General features: G+C 36.2%; 1 protein-coding gene across 37 annotated transcripts in view; it reads left to right on the top strand.

Annotated features, from left to right (window-relative positions):
- EFCAB5 (EF-hand calcium binding domain 5) overlaps positions 1-19,937 on the top strand; it is a 191,027-nt gene that overhangs the window by 73,797 nt on the left and 97,293 nt on the right. For 35 of the 37 annotated variants that reach the window (XR_008293974.1, XM_053211616.1, XM_053211625.1 and 32 more), the window contains 3 exons: positions 6,709-6,865; positions 10,266-10,314; positions 15,455-15,525. Coding sequence is in view for 36 of the 37 variants with exons in the window: in XM_053211616.1 (XP_053067591.1) it covers positions 6,709-6,865; positions 10,266-10,314; positions 15,455-15,525 (277 nt within the window). In the remaining variant the exon portion in view is untranslated. The remainder of the gene's footprint in view (positions 1-6,708; positions 6,866-10,265; positions 10,315-15,454; positions 15,526-19,937) is intronic. The other 2 variants (XM_053211627.1, XM_053211626.1) reach the window with 1 other exon arrangement.

Genomic DNA, 19,937 nt, shown 5'->3' with positions numbered 1-19,937 from the left:
GTGAATGCATATTTTATAAGTCACGACTGCCTTATTGTGAACTGATAATGCAAAGCATTTGCTTTTAAAATAGGATTATGAACTTCCAATAGCCTGATTATAGTGATGGTTACACATTTATGTATGTGTTTAAATTTATAAAACTATGTACCAAAAAAGGTCAATTTTACTATATCATATTTCTAAAAATATAAAAATTTAAACGGTAAAGGAATATTACAGAGATGTATATTAACTAACTGGAATTAAAAAAAAACTTTAAAAATTACAGAGAGACTATTAATGCTAGAATTTCACTATTCCAGAGAAGCAGGGCCTATTATACTGTAAATGTCCTCACTTTTCTCTACCAGTCCTGATATATAGTCCTGAGCGTAGATGAGAATTCAAATGAACTAGGAAGTAGATATAAGAGACCCAAGGCAAAAAGTTGGATCTTTTCCTGTGTGGCAATTATAGTGATGCCTACCAGGTTCTGGCTTGGTAACGATCTTAGATTCCGACATCCTTTGCTTATTGCATAATCAGTGTGGGGTCTGTGCAGCACCTTGAGATACCTTTTGTGCATTTTCCCTTTGACAACTCTTTATTAGCCTTATGAAGTAACAATGGAACATTTAACGCACAAAGAGAAGAATCACGACAAACTATTTCATAGAATTACTTTCTCCACCACAGCTACATAAAGGAGAAAAGTAAGTCAGGATAAATGCTCAAGCATTAAGGATACATATAAGCCAAGTAAAAACTAAAAGGAAAAGAGACAGCACTCTTTATTTTACTTAATAATTTAAAAAATGTTTTAGTCAGTAATTCCCTGAGAATTAACTCGTTGTATAGTGTTCAAAGAACTTATGCAGACCTTATGACAGCACCCATTGTGTATGTTTCTATTGGAATCTGGTATCTGCAAAGGTTTGATGGTTTACTTCAAAGTACTTACTTTTTGTGTTTCAAAAAAAACCCCAAAATGTCTAACTCATGCTTACAATACACCAGTCACTAGGACTTGGCAAGACTAAAGGAATGATATGGATCTTCTTTGGTTGCCAGGAGACAGTGACTTCCTAGACAGATGTCTGTCTGCTCATACGCCACACCAGCTGTCACCTTTTTACCCAGCCAAACTCTTATGGTTATATTAAGCTAGGAAATCCCATGGGCGCTTCTCCCACAAGTGATATTATTAATATCAATCATTTTGTCAATTCATACTGAATATCATAGTTTATCAATCCAGTAAACAGATTATGCCAAAAGTGAGTGGATAGATAGGGAAAATGTGTTTTTATAGCATTTAAATGACTATTATAGCCAATGGTGTGTGGTAGGACTTTATCAAGTAGGTTCTACTTTTGTTCAACCCGAAGCATAATAACAATGTTTATATATTACCAGTTTCCTATCCATCTCTAGGCCACACTTTGTTGCATATGTATATATCCCCTTATTAAGTACTTAGAAATAAAAGTTCTTACAGACCGAGAAATCATGGTCTCCTTGAATGTTATCCTAATATCCTTCAAACACACACCCTGAAACTTGATGGTGAATGAGTCTGTGGTCCTACTTCAGTGGCATAGACATTCCTGATGTTAAAAAGACTGAAGTTCCGGGGCGCCTGGGTGGCGCAGTCGGTTAAGCGTCCGACTTCAGTCAGGTCACGATCTCGTGGTCCGTGAGTTCGAGCCCCGCGTCAGGCTCTGGGCTGATGGCTCAGAGCCTGGAGCCTGTTTCCGATTCTGTGTCTTCCTCTCTCTCTGCCCCTCCCCCGTTCATGCTCTGTCTCTCTCTGTCCCAAAAAAAAAAATAAATAAACGTTGAAAAAAAAAGTAAAAAAAAAAAAAAAAGACTGAAGTTCCTACATCAAGTTCACTCCAGCTGGGGCTGGATATCTGTCACAATGCATGACAAGGTGTGGTGGTCCTGGAATAAGACTATCCAGGATATCCAGAAATTCCTAGGATTTACCAGATAAAGCTATTGATTCATTTAAAAAAAATTTGTAATGTTTATTTTTTTTTTGAAAGAGAGACAGAGTGCAAGTGGGGGAAGGTCAGAGAGAGAGGAAGACACAGAATCCGAAGCAGGCTCTGGCTTCAAGTTCCGAGCTGTCAGCACAGAGCCCGATGTGGGGCTCAAACCCACCAATGGTGAGATCATGACCTGAGCCAAAGTCGGACACTTAACCCATTGAGCCACCCAGGTGCCCCAACTATTGATTCATTTTAAACTATCCAGTAACTGATACCCTCAGAAGAAAATAGGATTTTTTTTCTATTTATAGTAGAGAACAGATGGAAGACCTTATGTGCTATACCATACTGGTTTATATATCCTCTACCCAACCTCAGTCCTACACCATCAAAATAGATGCTTTCCAGGACTCCCATGGGAAATATCCAGTGGGAAATGTCCTCTGCCTTGCTCATATGCTTCCAAGAAGGCGGTTTAGTTGGAGTTCAACCACCTGATTTGGAAATAGAAATCTTGACCACTCTTCAATTACTGTTGCTAAAAAAAGGCAGGGGGGGGAGGGAAATAGAAATCTTCACCATCAAGTCAAGCTTAAAACTTGCAGACACTAGATATGAGGTACCCAGCATGTAGTGAGATTGAACTCAGATCATAAAGCCCTGACTTCACTCATCTGGGCTAGATAGGCTACATTCTTTATGCACATCAATTTTATTATCTCTTACATATCAACTAAAGAAAACCACTAGCCAGATGTCCTTTCCTCTAATCCAGAGTGCCAGCTTTCTCCATCTAGAATATCCTTCCCCTCCTTTCTCTTGCTGGACAATTTTTCCTTGTGCTTCAGGAATCAGCCCAAGTATGACTTCCTCTGGATACCTTCTGTCTCACCTTCTCTGGGTTAGGTACTCTTTCTTTATATTCCTGAAGCACCTGTAGGCTCATGTCAGCATTTAGCACATTTTTTAATGTAATTGTTGATTTACCTCCCTATAATCTCTTTGAAGACAAGGACTATTTTCTATCATATCTGTATTTTTAATACTGAGCACAGTACTTGACATGAGTTGGGGCTCAATAAATATGTGTTAGATAAATTAATAATTTATTAAGGAGTCTCAGTTAATCAGTATTAAGATAATAAATTATTAATTATTAATCTTATAAATTAAGATTTATTGAGGAGTCTCAGTTAATCAGTATTTATTGCATAACTATCAAGTACTCAATGTTGAGCCATACCTTATAGGGAAAAAATTCAAAATTTGGTTCTTGTTGTGAGGAATTTATACCCTCGAGTTGAAGAAATGTAACTAAAACATAGCTAACTTTATCAAAGCAGTTGTCCATATACATTTTCCCCACTCCCAACACATTTCTCAACCTGTTATATCTGGCTTTCATTCAAGGCTGTCTTTCATAAATGTCACTTACTGAGATCACAATGTTCTCCATTTTTCCAAGCCCAGTGGAAAGTTTGCAATCCTCATCTTACTTGGCTTCTTAGCAATATTCAATAATGTTGACCATTTCCTCCTTGAGATACTCTTTTCTTACCCTTCCATGATATTATTCTTTACTTTTTTTCCTTCTACCTCATTTTAGTTCTTCTCAGTATCCTGTGCTGGCTCATTCTCTGCCATCTGATCTTCAAATATTAAGGTTCCTTAAGTTGTGGTTGTCCTGTCACCCAAAATCATTGCTGAGTGCGCTCATTCCAACACATGACTTCAGTTACCATCTGTACCTTCATGTCTCTTAGATTTATATCTCTAGCCCAAACATCTTTTTTGAGCTTCAGACCAGTATATGCATCTACTCAATATCTGTACTTGGATGTTTCATAAGCACTTCATCTTCCACAAGTCATTTTCTTATTTCGTTTTGCATCAAGATTTTCAAGCCCAAACCCAAGAGATGCAACTTGACACCTTCTACTTTCTGACTGTGTGCTTTTCATCAATCATTAAGTCCTATTGGTTTTACCTTCTTCTCTCAAATCTGTTCATTTCTGACCTTCCCTGCTGCTGCCACCCTAGTCTAAACTACCATCAGCTCTCACCTGCATTATTATAGCAGGCTCCTGATTGGTCTATTTATATCCACTCTTACCCTCTTGCAACCCATTCTTTACTTGTAACAGAAGTTATTATTTTTTCAAAAAGGTTAATCTTATCCCATTTTCCCCCAGTATGGAACCTTTCAATGGTCTCCACTTACTCTTAAGATAAAGACCAAAATCCCTAAATAGGCCTATAAGACTTTCCTTGTATGACCCACTTGGTCCCTCTCTTTGTTTGGCTAGATCCCCCACAAGCTTTAGGTCTCAGCTCAGACATCATTTCATCCCTCTTTTTAATGAAGAAACAAAACCTAGTCTGTATTTCCAGGCCATTGAACACGAGACTCCAAATATAATCCAAATGGGTTAACTGGATCCTGGTAACGTCATCACCATCCAACCAAGCTAGCATAGGACTTACTTTCTAGCCTTCACTGCTGCCTCTCTTCTTCTCACACTCTATACTTACTCCAGGCACACAGGATTACTTTCAGGTCTTCAAACATATTATGCTTCTTTTCACCTCAGGGTCTTGTCGTTTGCCATTCCCTCTGTATCATTCTTCTCCTTCCTCTTTATCTTATCCTACCAATCCTTTAGAGTTTAGCTCACATACCACTTCATTGTGAAATTCTTCCCTTATATGATCTCTTATTGCACCCTGTGTTTCTCTTTTACTGCATTTATGACAATTGTAATGGTTGTTTCCCCTGCTATAATGTAAGCAGGAACTGTCTGTAGTATTCATCTTCACATCCCCAGTCTCTAACACTGTGTTGTATAAGTAATGCTCAATAAGTATTTGTTAAATGAATTAACTAACTTATTCTAATCCTGCTCTTGTTTTCATGATGAAAGTTTTCTTGTGTGAGTTTTGGGTTTGTTTGGGGTTTTTTTGTTTTGTTTTGTTTTTTGTGTTTTTTTTTTTTTTTTGCCTTTTTGTTCTTGTTTTTAGGCACATATGATTATTACAAGATATGTCTTAATTTGGGGTAATTATTTAATTTTGTAATCTCAGAATTAATTTTCAGTATTTAATAAGGAAGCTATGATAACTGTTTTTAATCATTTTATAAAATTCTAGATAAGCCTAATTATTCATCTATTCAAATATTTGATTATCCAGTAACTTAGACTTTGCTTCAGTCATTATACCTTTCATAATAAGATATGGGTGAATAAACAAAAATAAGAATTAAGTAAGTATAATAATTAAGTAGACACATGTCATATGTGGATTTTTATAGGAATACTCATCACAGAAATAATATGGACATGCTCCAGGGATGCCAAGAAGTCCAGTTTAGCTTTGTGAAACTAAGACCACCATAGCTTAAAAAGAAACAAGCAAAAACTTAATTTATTAACTTGCCAGGCAAAGGAAGATACAGCAGTGAAGAATTCACTAACTACTTCACAGAAGGGGAAAATATAGGAGTTTCAAAAAGTTTATAATGGTTATAGTTATAACAACTGAAAACTATCACACTGTATGGGGCAGAGGGAATCCATAGGTTTGTACATGATTGATTAAAACAAGTCCCATTGTTCAGCAGTCCAGAGTCTTCAGTTAGGCCCAGCAATGGTCTGGTACACTGCGGTCACTCAAAGTTTATAGCTAGTTCTCAATATAAGCTGATTAGAATTGGTTTTGATGAAATAAAACATTCAATTTTAATATAGGCAAATGATGCTGTAAGAGGAAGATGTTCCTTGCACTGCTTGAATGAATGGATAGAATTTGAGTGGTCACAAAAATTTTGAAGGCCTTATATGAGCATAAAGCAATGACTTAGGTTTCGATTGATTCTTTTGGATTATTAGAGGTATCCAATTTACCAGTCCTAATTGTAAATTCTTTTGCGTTTCCAAATCTATCAGATCAGATTGGAAGACCTTAGTCTTTCTTTTTTAAAACAAGAAGACCTGGCTCGAGCAAATTGTATTTGAAACCAGCAGATATTTTGATTACTTTGAGACATTTTGGTGTTTCAATCCAAACCAGCTTGGGGTTTTAGAGTCCTAATAGGGATGACAAATATGGGAACAATCAAAATCACAATTCTTCTCCCATTCCCAACATGGATAATGTAACTCTCTCTGAATATAAGGATAGCTATGATGCTCAGGGACTGTCAAAGTATTTGACTCTAGATGTTTAAAGGAAATTGGCAATATATATTCCTAGACAGAAATCAAAAGTTTGGTCCAAGCCATTAGAACTACCTAAGATGCTTATTATAAATGCAGCTTCTATACTTCCACCGTAGACCGGAAATCAGAATCTTTCCAGATGATTTCTGTATCCAGAGAAGAGAGAGCCCCACCACTGTAAGGCTTTAGTGCATTCAGCTTTGCTTTTAGGTATATGTGGCAGCCTCTAGGGCTATTTTAGTATTTCTTAAGTATGATATTTTCTTGGGTAAAATAGGGCCCACCTCTATAAAAACTCAAATAATACTAGAAGACAGCCTGTGATCAGTGCCAAATTCAGTAAGTGCTGGGGGGGAAAGGGGGTCACCTCAGGCCTAAATCAAGAAGATTTCATGGAGTAAAGACGGGAACAAATTTTAAATGAGGCTCTGGATTCTTGTTTTCTGCCATTTGAACAATCTGAATCAAACCCAACAGTCTTAACTCAACCTGTCTTTTATTTTGACCTCCTTCAGAGTATCCAAGATGAAGGAGAGTATTAAACAGAAACGAGAAGAAAGAGAATGCATAAATGAAGTCAAAATCAAGGTGGCCAATACACGGAAACAGGCTCTGCAGGAGCAGTTCAGTGAATGGATTCTAGACCCCAAAGGAATGATTCCTGTGGTAGTGGTAAGAAAGGAGGATATCTGTGAAGGGGAGGTAGGGTGGGTGATAAGAGGATGCTTGTTGGAATATTGAGTGGAGTGCCAGAAACCTACCTCTAAATTTTCAGTGTTACTGAGGTAAGCTGATTCTTGGCCTGTTTGGTCCATGAGAGCCAATTTCTTCAATTTTCTCTTGAGCATTTTAGAAAAATTCTAGCTAGCTATTTCTAAATTCTAGATATTTCTAAAATATTGACTCTGGCTGAGGTTCCCAAACTCTTCATTAAGGACAGACATTTTCCAAAGAAGACATCCAGATGGCTAACAGACGCATGAAAAAATGCTCAACATCACTCATCATCAGGGAAATACAAATCAAAACCACAATGAGATACCACCTCACACCTGTCAGAATGGCTAAAATTAACAACTCAGGAAACAAAAAATGCTGGCTAGGATGAGGAGAAAGGAAACATTTTTGCACTGTTGGTGGGAATGCAAATTGTGTAGCCACTCTGGAAAACAGCATGGAGATTCCTCAAAAAATTAAAAATAGAACTAGCCTATGACCCAGCAATTGCACTACTCGGTATTTATCCAAAGGATACAGGTGTGTTGTTTCAAAGGGGCACATGCACCCCAATGTTTATAGCAGCACTATCAACAATAGCCTTAGTATATAAAAAACCCAATGTCCATCGAAATATTATTCGGCAATCAAAAAGAATGAAATTTTGCCATTTGCAGCAATGTGGATGGAACTAGAGTGTATTATGCTAAGCGAAATTAGTCAGTCAGAGAAAGACAAATATCATATGACTTCACTCAAATGTGGAATTTAAGATACGAAACAGATGAACATAAGGGAAGGGAAGCAAAAATAATTTAAAAACAGGGAGGGGAGCAAAACATAAGAGACTCTTAAATATATAGAACAAACTGAGGATTGCTGGAGAAGTTGTGGCAGGGGGGATGGTCTAAATGGGCAAGGGGCATTAAGGAGGACATTTGTTGGGATGAGCACTGGGTATTATATGTAGGGGATGAATCACTGGATTCATATTCTTGCACCATATGCTAACTAACTTGGATGTAAATTTAAAAAAGAAAGATATAAGCAGAGAGGGAGACTCTCTATATAAAAACAGGGAGGGGGACAAACTATAAGAGACTCTTAAATACAAAGAACAAACTGAGGGGTTCTAGAGGGGTGTTGTGTAGAGGGATGGGCTAAGTGGGTAATGGGCATTAAGGAGGGCACTTGTTGGGTTCAGCACTGGGTGTTAAATGTAAGTGATGAATCACTAAATTCTACTCCTGAAACCATTACTACACTATATGTTAACTAGCTTGGATTTAAATCTAAAAAAAAAAAGGACAGACATAGTTTTCATTTTTCTCTTTGTTTATTGTATGTGTGTGACTAATTACTTCTGTAGACTAAGAGCCTGTGTCTTTTACCTTTAGAAAACAACTGTACTCTAACAGTTAAACATATTCTTTTAGGTGTACATAAGTGTGAGAACATTTCTTGGCTAGATACATGGCCAAGCATATTTTTAATTCAAAGTGAATTATTAAAAATAGACCAAGGAAGGTAGGCCACAGACTGGAAGAAAATATTTCAAAAGAGACATCTGATAACAGACTATTATCCAAAATATACAAAGAACTCTTCTACAATAAGAAAACAAACAACTGACTTAAAAATGGGCAAAAGACCTAAACAGACATTTCACCAAAGACATGTAGATGGCAAATAAGCATATGAAAATATGCTCCACACATGACATCAAGGAAATGCAAAATAAAACAATGAGATACCACTACACACCTATCAGGATAGTTAAAATCTGGAAACTTGACAACATAAAATGCTGCCAAAAGTGTGCAGCAGTTGGTGGGAATTGTTGGTGATAATGCAAAATGGTACAGCCACTTTGGCAGTTTCTTGTAAAACCAGACACAGTCTTATCATATGATCCAGCCACAATGCTTATTGTATTTACCCAAAAGGAGCTGAAAACTTATGTTCCCAGAAAAACCTGCATGTGGATGTTTACAGCAGCTTTTTTCATAATTGCCAAAACTTAGAAACAGCCGAGATTTCCCTCCGTGGTTAAATGGATAAATAAACTGTGGTACACCTAAACAGTGTAATATTACTCAGCACTAAAAAGAAATGAGCTATCAAGCCACGAAAAGACATGGAAGAACTTTAAATGTGTATTACTAAGTGAAAGGGGCCAATCTGGAAGAATATCTACTGTATGACTCCAATTTTATGATATTCAGGAAAAGGCAAAACTATGGAGAGAGTAAAAAGATCAGTGGTTTCCAGGAGTGAAGGCAGACGGAGGAATGGATAAGCAGAGCACAGAAGATTTTTAGTGTGATGAAACAATTCTGTATAATACCAAAATGATGGATACACATCATGATACATTTGCCAAAACTCATAAAATGTACATCAAACAGTGATTCTTAATGTAAACTATGGACTTTGGGTGGTGATGTTTCATGTAGGTTCATCAGCTGTAACAAATGTGCCACTGCGGTGCGGAATGTTGATAGCAGGGGAAGCTGTGTATGTGGTGGCAGGAGGCAGGGAGTATAAGGAAACTCTGCACTTTCTGCTCAATTTTTCTGTGAATGTAAAGTTGACCTAAAAAATCAAGTCTACTTTTTTTTTTTTTAAGTAAGCTCTACTCCCAATGTGGGACTTGAACTCAGGACTTGGAGATCAAGAATTGCATGTTATACTGACTGAGCCAGCCAGGGGCCCCTCAAGTCTATTTTTAAAAAATGGACCAACGCCACCTGGGTGGCCCAGTCGGTTAAGCGTCCAGCTTTGGCTCAGGTCATGATCTCACGGTTTTGTGCATTCAAACCCCACATGGGGCTCTGTGCTCTCAGTTCAGACCCTGGAGCCTGCTTTGGATTCTTTATCTCCCTCTCTCTCTGCCCTTCCCCCCATCATGCTGCCTCTCTCTCTCTCTCTCTCTCTCTTTCAAAAATAAACATTAAAAAATTTTTAATGGACCAAGAAGAACTCTGAAATTTTGTTTTTTAGTAATTGAAGAATGAATTATAGAGGATTCTTTGGATTGCTAAACTGGTTGCCAAAGGTACCTAGTGTCTGAGGGTTGCTAGAAATGTCCTTGGAGGGGACAAAATAGGATCACTCTGGGCATCCTAGTTCTCAACAAAATGTTCTCAATGGGAGTCATTGAGGATATATATGAAAAAGCATTTGATATACCTTGAAGTAGTATATAAACTAAATGTTAATTATTACTGTTTCTGTCCCTGAGTTAGAAAGGTTACCCAAGACTTAAATTGAAAGTTCCTACATGGATTTTAGTCTAAAATACTAAATGTATGATAACTGAAGTAATATATAGTCTACTTTCTTTAATTTGCAGATTCAGAATGTCCTTCATGAATTTTTTCAAAATCCAGATTTCCAGCTTGGTAAGCCTGCCTATTCCTGTGGTATTTCTACTTGTCCCTCTTTTGCAGGGGAGCAGTGAGGGGAGGGATGCTGGATTACGATAAAAAGTCAATATTGAGATATATGTTATTCAAAGCTCTTATAAATGTACTTAAGTTCTTTTGCTCTTTCCAGATGGAGAATGTAGAAAACAGAAAAACAATCAGCAATTTTCAATTCTTTTGAAATGCTGTTTTATTATAAATATTCTGTATTATCTCTTTATCATCCTATCAAGTTCCTAGAAAATATTACTTACATACACAGTATTTTAAAAGAGAGTTATAATGTCTGAACTATAATATAAAATAGAAATACAAGGAAAGACATAAGAAAATTATATGCATTGCATTAAAAGAATTATTCACCATGAACAAGTGGGATTTATTCCTGGGCTGTAGGGCTGGTTCAATATTCACAAATCAATTAACATGATACACCACATTAGTAAAAGAAAGGATAAGAACCATATGATACTTTCAATAGATGCAGAAAAAGCATTTGACAAAGCACAGCATCCTTTCTGGATAAAAACCCTCAAGAATGTAGGGGCAGAGGGAACATACCTCAACATCATAAAAGCCAAATATTCAAGGCCCACAGCTAATACCATCCTCAATGGGGAAAAACTGAGAGCTTTCCCCCTAAGATCAGGAACACAACAGGCATGTCTACTCTCACCACTGTTGTTCAACATAGTACTAGAGGTCCTAGCCTCAATAATCAGACAACAAAAAGAAACAAAAGGCATCCAAATAGGCAAGGAAGAAGTCAAACTTTCACTATTTGCAGATGACATGATATTCTACATGGAAAACCTGAAAGATTACACTGGTAATCTAGAACTGATACATGAATTCAGCAAAGTTGCAGGATATAAAATCAATGTACAGAAATTGGTTGTGTTTCTATACACCAATAATGAAGCAGCGGAAAGAGAAATCAAGGAATTGATCCCAGTTACAATTGCACCAAAAAATGTAAGATTCCTAGGAATAAACCTAAAAAAATAGGTAAAAGATCTGTGTGCTGAAGACTATAGAAAGCTTGGAAAGAAAGTGAAGAAGACAGAAAGAAATGGAAAAACAATCCATGCACATGGATTGGAAGAATAAATATTGTTACAATGTTGATACTTCCCAAAGCAATCTACATGTTCAATGAAATCCCCATCAAAATAACACTAGCATTCTTCACAGAGCTAGAACAAACAATCCTAAAATATGTATGGAACCAGAAAAGACCCAGAATAGCCAAAGAAATCCTGAAAAAGAAAACCAAAGCAGGAAGCATCACAATTCCAGACTTTAAGCTGTATTACAAAGCAGTAATCATCAAGGCAATATGGTACTGGCACAAAAACAGATACTCAGATCAATGGAACAGAATAGAGAACACAGAAATGGACCCACAAATGTATGGCCAACTGATCTTTGACAAAGCAGGAAAGAATATCCAATGGAATAAAGACAGGCTCTTCAGCAAGTGGTGCGGGGAAAACTGGACAACGACATGAAGAAGAATGAACCTGGACCACTTTCTTACACCATACACAAAAATAAACTCAAAATAGATGAAAGACATCAATGTAAGACAGGAAGCCATCAAAATCCTCAAGGAGAAAGCTGGCAAAAACCTCTTTGATCTTGGCCGCAGCAACTTCTTACTCAACACGTCTCCAGAGGCGAGGGAAACAAAAGCAAAAATGAACTACTGGGACCTCATCAAAATAAGGAGCTTCTGCACAGCGAAGGAAACAATCAGCAAAACTAAAAGGCAATTGACAGAATGGGAGAAGATATTTGCAAACGACATATCAGATAAAGTGTTAGTATCCAGAATCTATAAAGAACTTATCAAACTCAACACCCAAAACACAAATAATCCAGTGAAGAAATGGGCAAAAGACATGAATAGACACTTCTCCAAAAAAGACATCCAGATGGCCAACCGACACATGAAAACATGTTCCACATCACTCATCGTCAGGGAAATCCAAATCAAAACCACAATGAGATACCCCCTTCACCTGTCAGAACGGCTAACATTAACAACTCAGGCAACAACAGATGTTGGCGAGGATGCAGAGAAAGAGGATCTCTTTTGCATTGTTGGTGGGAATGCAAGCTGGTGCAGCCACTCTGGAAAACAGTATGGAGGTGCCTCAAAAAACTAAAAATAGAACTACCCTACGACCCAGCAATTGCACTACTAGACATTTATCCACAGGACACAGGTGTGCTGTTTCGAAGGGACACATGCACCCCCGTGTTTATAGCAGCACTATCAACAACAGCCACAGTATGGAAACAACCCAAATGTCCATGGATGGATGAATGGATAAAGAAGATGTGGTGTATATATACGATGGAGTATTACTTGGCAATCAAAAAGAATCAAAAGAAATCTTGCCATTTGCAACTATGTGGATGGAACTGGAGGGTATTATGCTCAGTGAAATTAGTCAGAGAAAGACAAAAATCATATGACTTCACTCATATGAGGACTTTAAGAGGCAAAACAGATGAACATAAGGGAAGGGACACAAAAATAATATAAAAATAGGGAGAGGGACAAAACAGAAGAGACTCATAAATATGGAGAACAAACTGAGGGTTACTGGAGGGGATTGTGGGAGGGGGGATGGGCTAAATAGGTAAGGGACACTAAAGAATCTACTCCTGAAATCATTGCTGCACTATATGCTAACTAATTTGGATGTAAATTTAAAAAAATAAGAAATAAAATAAAAAAATAGTTTCTAGACTCAAATTTATTCTAAGGAAGTTTTTTACCTACTTGAATATTTGGCTGAATGGAAAAAGTCTTCATTGTGCAGGAGTTGCAGGATTTCTGACCTGACTCTAATTCGATATCATTGTGGCAACAAAAACGTAAACTGCGGATTTCCGCCATGGTCACAAGAGGCAGAAAGAGACAGTACTATAACTACAGAAAAACATAGATTTTGATGCTTTTGTTTTCCGAATCGTTTCCTCATATGAGATTAAGCAAAACATTCTGATTTGTAGGCACGCCTGGCTGGCTCAGTCAGAAGAGCATGTGACTCTTAATCTTGGGGTTTTGAGTTTGAGTCTATGTTGGGTGTAGAGATTATTAAAAAAAAAAAAACTGTTAAAAATAATTCTGACTTGTAGAATAAAGCACTAGAGTTTGGGTCCTGAGGTTTACATTATTTATATCAAGTTGCTTTTTTTTCAATTGATTTTTGACTGCTATTACATTGATAACAATAGATTGTCTGAAATCTATTCTCATATTTCATTTAAAAAATAAAATATGCTTCCCATCTTCCTGATAACTGGTCCCCAAACATGATTGGGGCCTTGCTGACAACTCTTTCTCCTACCTTTTCACAGCCTACCCAAAATATAGAATTTTCCATGGTTAGAACAACCTCAACTTCTCCTTCAGAAAAATCTGTGAATAACTTCTTTTATTTTTATTTATTTAGTTTTTGATAAGTATACAGAAGGAATGAGTGAAGAGGGCTCTATTTGAAATTGTGATAAAATTAGATAAATTCCAGACCATTCTAATTGACAGTGATTGTTTTCTCTTCTTACCTCCTATACTATCTAGTATTTTCTGTACCATTCATTCATTCATTCATTCAGTAGTTATTAAGCTCTCAACTAGTTCCAGATACTGCGATGAGGTAGAGGAGGCAGACAGGACTAAGGCATGTTTCCTCTCAAGTTTCTCAAAGTCTAGCCAGGAGACAGACACATACACTTAATAACAGCTATTATCATTAGAAACCAGCCTGGACTGAATAATCATCCAGAGCTTGGGAGGAAGTTTAGGATGAGGCTAACAGCATCTAATGCATAAGCTTATACTAACATTTATACAATCTTCTTATAACAATAACTGATATAATAAATCATTACAAAAATCAAGAGTATTAAAGAATCTTTTATGTACCAGACTATGATAGGCAGGAGAAGTTGCTGCTAGAAGTAGGAGAGGAAGCCAGTGCTTTCATCATGAACTTCTAAACAGTTTGTGTGTTTGTGTTTTGGTAAGGTCAATAAAGGTTTCATAATTTTATATCAAAAGGAGGTTTAAAAAAATCTTTATTTGAACGAACTGCCACATTTACCATTATTGATCATTCTGTTACTCATGAAACTCTTTTTTTCTTGGCTTTTGTGATATCATTCTATCTTGATTTTTCATCTATCATTGATCACCTCTTAGCATTTTTGTTTCTCGGTTCTTCTTTTATTTGTACCTCAAATGTGGCTTTCCGAGTTTCCTTTTTGGCTCTATTATCACTTTACATACTATACACCCTCCTTGGATTTTCTTATTTAAACCCATGACTTTAGCTAATGACCCATCCGTATATCTACATTCCCATCCCAAACCTTCTCCCTGAGTTCCAGATCCTATTTGAAAAGATCTACAAGATGAGTAAGTGAAAAAAGCAAGTTGCAGATCAATGTAACCATATTTATGTGTAGGAAAACAAAAGGTGTCTAATATATATGAAAATGCTTAGAGAAGTTGCTTGAAAGGTGGCAACAAGTGTTGAAAAACAGTGGTTCCTTCTGGGGCAGAGGGGAATGAGAATGCTGGCAGTGGGGAGAGGGAAAAGGTAGATATTCATGTTTTACTGCTTATGTTTTTGTATTATTTGAATCTTTTACTAAAAGAACATATTCATATATTTTTTATTTAATTTAAGAAACATTAAAGACATAATATTTGAAAAGAAAGTTTGTAGAAGTGTGTTTTAGGACCTGCTTCCTTAAATGCTAGCATAAGCCAACACAGTTGTTTTTGTAATCTTTATGCTATTGACATGCATATTTGTTTTTACTTTATCTCAGGCTGGTCATTAAAAATGTAGGCACGTTTATTTCAGTGTTTGAGTTGCTCAGTTAAATAAAAGCCAGGAAAAATAATCATTTTGTAGGAATTGGAGTGTTACTCAACTGTATATCATTTACTTGTAAAAACTGATGGACATTAATTAAGAAATAATTTTATGTTCTTTTTTTTATGTTCTTTTAAAGAGCTATAAAATGAATATGAAATCTGACTGTATTACAACCAAACTAACTAGCAAATAACATTTTTTTCCATAATTAGAAGCATGTTGCAAACAATTGGATATTGCTGACTCAATGGGACCAAGACTGAACAAAATGGAATTTACAGAAGTAAGAAGTTATATTATTTGTTATTTGAATCAAATTTTTTTGCCAGTTTCACTTCTGGGGGATGTCACATATACGTTAACTTATAATTAAATTAAATTAAAGCATACTAACTCACTTTGATTCTAAGATGCAATATTATTTTAACTCCTCTGAAGTTAGGGTACATTTTATGATCAAAGTCATTTTACAATTTCTTTCAGTTAGTGGTACTCATGATGTGAAAGTGAAAAACTTCCACTCACACCTTCAGTTAGGATCAAGAAAAACCAGCTTCTTTTTTTTTTTTCAGTGAAATCTAGTTATACAAATAATAATGAAATCTAAAAATGGAAAAACATCTCTTATAGGCCAGGCATTGTCCTAAGCTATCCATGTATTAACTCAGGCAACCCTCTCCGCAATCTTTATTCCTGCTTTTATAGAGGAAGACACTTAAAGTGCAAAATGGTTAAGTAATTTGCACAAGGTCTCAAAATTAGTGAAGCTGGGGAAATTTGTACTTAGGCAGTTTAGTTTCAAAGTTTACATAATATTTCATCTGTGAAAGTATGGGATTACTTTTGTATTGATATTGTGTTGGGATAAGCAAAAGAAACAATGTAATAGTATCAGAGTCATGTCTTTTACAGGCTGCTTTTTTATTTGTTCATGTCTTTCCTCTAATTTCCCTTGTTTTCTCTGAGTCCCAGAGTCAAAGTAACTTTTTCCTTCTCCCACCTCACCCTTGCTCCATTGTAGATGATGACTATGTACTATATACAATTTCAAGGTTCTATGTGTAGGATTCTTGAATCCTTCTTGAAATCAGGAGATAAATTGGAAATGTCAGGAAAACTAATATTAATAGTTCAAACCCCCCATTAAAACAAAATTGTATATGTGTACACACACACACACACACACACACACAAAGGTATTATGTAGAATGCTAATGATTTTGTATCAAGTATTATTGGGTATACATCACACATACCCATTTCCTCATTTTAAATGTGTAGATATGTATACACACACACACACACATATATATGTGTTTTATATGTGGATATATATGTATTTGTATATGATTTGTGTGTATGAATGCATGTATGTGTGTATATGTATATGTTTGTTGAATTAATTAAATGAAGGGAGAAAAACAGTAAGACTGACATCAGACTTCACAACATTCAATTCCAGAAAACAAGAAATGTCTATATTGTTCTGAGGTAAAAAGAAAAGAAAATGTGACCTAATCACACTATAATCCATCCATGGTATAGTTTAGAGGCAATATGCAGACATTTTCAACACAAAAGAACTCAGAAAATATAATACCCATGTGACCTTCCTGAAAAAAGAAAACTGCTTTATAATAAATTCAGCCAATTAATTGATGAATCAAAATAAATGTTTCAGGAATAGCGAAGCCATTGTAAAAGAACAGGAAGTGCTTTTTATTGTGGTGTAGTCCCAATAGCTTAATTTCGCTTGAGGAGACATATCTAGAAAAATGTTTTGACAGCCAATGTCAGAGACATCACTGCATGTTTTCTTCTATGCGTTTTATGGTTCAGGTCTCACATTTATTATTTTTTTTCAATATATGAAGTTTATTGTCAAATTGATTTCCATACAACACCCAGTGCTCATCCCAAAAGGTGCCCTCCTCAATACCCATCACCCACCCTCCCCTCCCTCCCACCCTCCATCAACCCTCAGTTTGTTCTCAGTTTTAAAGAGTCTCTTATGCTTTGGCTCTCTTCCACTCTACAGGTCTCACATTTAGGTCTTTAATCCGTTTAGAGTTTATGTCTGTGTATAGTGTAAGAAAGTGTAGCTGTCTAGTTTTCCGTTTGCTGAAGTACCATTCTAGTACCATTTGTTGAAGAGACTGTCTTTTCCCCATTGTATATTCTTGCCTCATTTGTTGAAGATTAATTGACCATACAGTTGTGGGTTTATTTCTGGACTCTTTATTCTGTTCCATTGATCTAGATCTCTCTTTCTGTGCCAGTACCATATTGTTTTGATTACTACAGCTTTTAGTATATCTTGAAACCTGGAATTTTGATATCTACAGCTTAGTTCTTTCTCAAAATTGTTTTAGCTATTTGGGGTCTTTTGTGGTTCCATACAAATTTTTGGACTATTTGTTCTAGCTTTTACGTAACAAAGGAAAGCATCAACAAAACAAGTAGGCAACCTATTGAATAAGAGAAGATATTTGCAAATTATATATCCAATAAGGAGTTAATATCCAAAACATATAAAGAACTTATATAACTTAATACCAAAAAACAATCCAATTTAAAAATGGGCAGAACACTGAATAGAATAGATATTTTTCTATTTCTAATTTTAATGGGTGTTTTCAGCCATTAATATTAGTTTTCCCGACATTTCCAACTTCTCTTCCTGAAATATAAACAGCCCATATTAAGGTTCTTTCATTATAGAGAAGAGCTGTTACATCAACAGAAACCAAGAAAATATTTCTTGAATGGAAATATTTATTGAAAATATTTAATTATCTGATCAATAAATCATTGAACCATTCTGTATAACATATGACATAGAAGTAGTGTTTGGAACAGTGCCTTTTTTTTTGGTGGAGGGGGTGGACACTTGCTTTTAAAGAGATTTGCTTTGGGGTGCCTGGGTGGTTCAGTCAGTTAAGCACCCAGCACCCGACTTGATTTCGGCTCAGGTCGTGATCTCACGGTTGGTGAGTCCGAGCCACAGGGTGGAGCACTGCATTGAGTGGCGCGCTGACAGTGCAGATCCTGCTTGGGATTCTCTCTCTCCCTCTTTCGCTGCCCCTCCCCCACTTGTGCACTCGCTCATGCTCGCTCTCTCTCAAAAAAATAAACTTTAAAAAAAGATAAAGAGATTTGCTTTCAGGCTATTTTGTCAGCACTCATTTAATGACACTGGAAGACAATAAAATTGTAAATGTTGGGTTTAAAGGCAAGATATTACACACACCTGCCATCCAGTGAAGATACTATGCCATGAAATTACCCCTCTGATCATTTGTAATGAGCCGAGTGATTAGCATTCAGGATGGAGCGTGTTTGGAGAAAGTGGAATCATTGAGTAATAATTAATATAGAGAAAAAGACAAATGGAGAGAATGAAAGGTCACAGATACTTCTATATACCTATCATTTTCCTAGGTTGCTGTTTTCTGATGGATAAATGAACAGGTGACAATATTTTTGTTGAGTGTAACCTCTCTCACTTTCCATCTGTTTTACTCTAGTAAATGAAGATCAAAAGTAACTGTTTTTAGAATAATATTTTCTTTCTTTATAATATATTATGTAAGAATATGTCTAGTCTCTTAGTTATTAAGTATATACTGAATATTTATTTACTCTCTGGTAGGAGAGATGTCAAAATAGGAAGTTGTATTTCTTACCCTTAAGGACCAAATAATGCCTTGTTGTGTGGGAGTGTGCCTATGAGTATATATGTCATACACGTGTGTGTGCGCGCACGCGCGTGTGTGTGTATGTATGGGCATGCATGCCTACACATGCTGGGTGGAACTGGAGTAGGATCCAGGGAATAGAAGGATCAAAATATAAGCACATTAAGGACACACACCACAAGATAATTACAAAGCAACAAACAGGTTCAAACCATTATGATTACTATATTCATCACTGCCAAAGGATCCATTGTAAAAGAAAAATGAGGCTTCAGTGGGGCAGGTTTCATGTAGGAAACTGATCTGGTGGTCATGAGGTTTGAATTTTTTCCACCTGCCATACCTGTAGCCCCTTACTTTGAAAGGAACCTTAATAACGGTGCTTTAAACATTAATATATTGACAAGAACAATTTAAAATGTAGAATGTACTGGTTTATCTGGGATTCTTGTTTTGTTTTGTAAGTTGGATATTTAGACACAAAAGAAATATGTTTTTGGAGAGTGTCAGGCTTGTTTTGAGTTCTCAGAACACTCTGGTTTCCAAAAGACAACTCATTCCAGGAGACAAAACTTAGCATTTGTATCATTTTAACACTGGTGTTCAGTTGTCCAAGTCGATATTGAATATAAGTTTAAAAAGGAACAGAAGTCTTAACCTTTAGATTTCACTGTGTCCCCATTAGCATAGTAACTGCATTACTGTGTTCAGGCCAGAAGTAAGCAGTTCCTGATAGGTGTATCCTTCCTGAAATTTCCAGATTTCAATCCTTCAGAGGACAAACCTTTCACTTCACCTTTCACCTGATAAGTTAATTTGTTTATCAGCAGAGGAAAATCACCATTAATGTGATTATAGAGAATTTAATTAACTTTTTTAGGTAGGAAGTTTCTTTTTTCATTTCCTGGACTCTTTGAGCTCTACAAATTTCATTTGCTTCGATAAAGAATTTTTTACTAATTTGCTTCCAGAGAAGTCTGAGAGTTGGACATGTTTA

Source organism: Acinonyx jubatus, chromosome E1 (assembly GCF_027475565.1).
Source record: "Acinonyx jubatus isolate Ajub_Pintada_27869175 chromosome E1, VMU_Ajub_asm_v1.0, whole genome shotgun sequence".
NCBI lineage: Eukaryota > Metazoa > Chordata > Mammalia > Carnivora > Felidae > Acinonyx > Acinonyx jubatus.
Note: the sequence above shows the minus strand (reverse complement) of the source record. Positions and strands in the feature narration are given on the sequence as shown.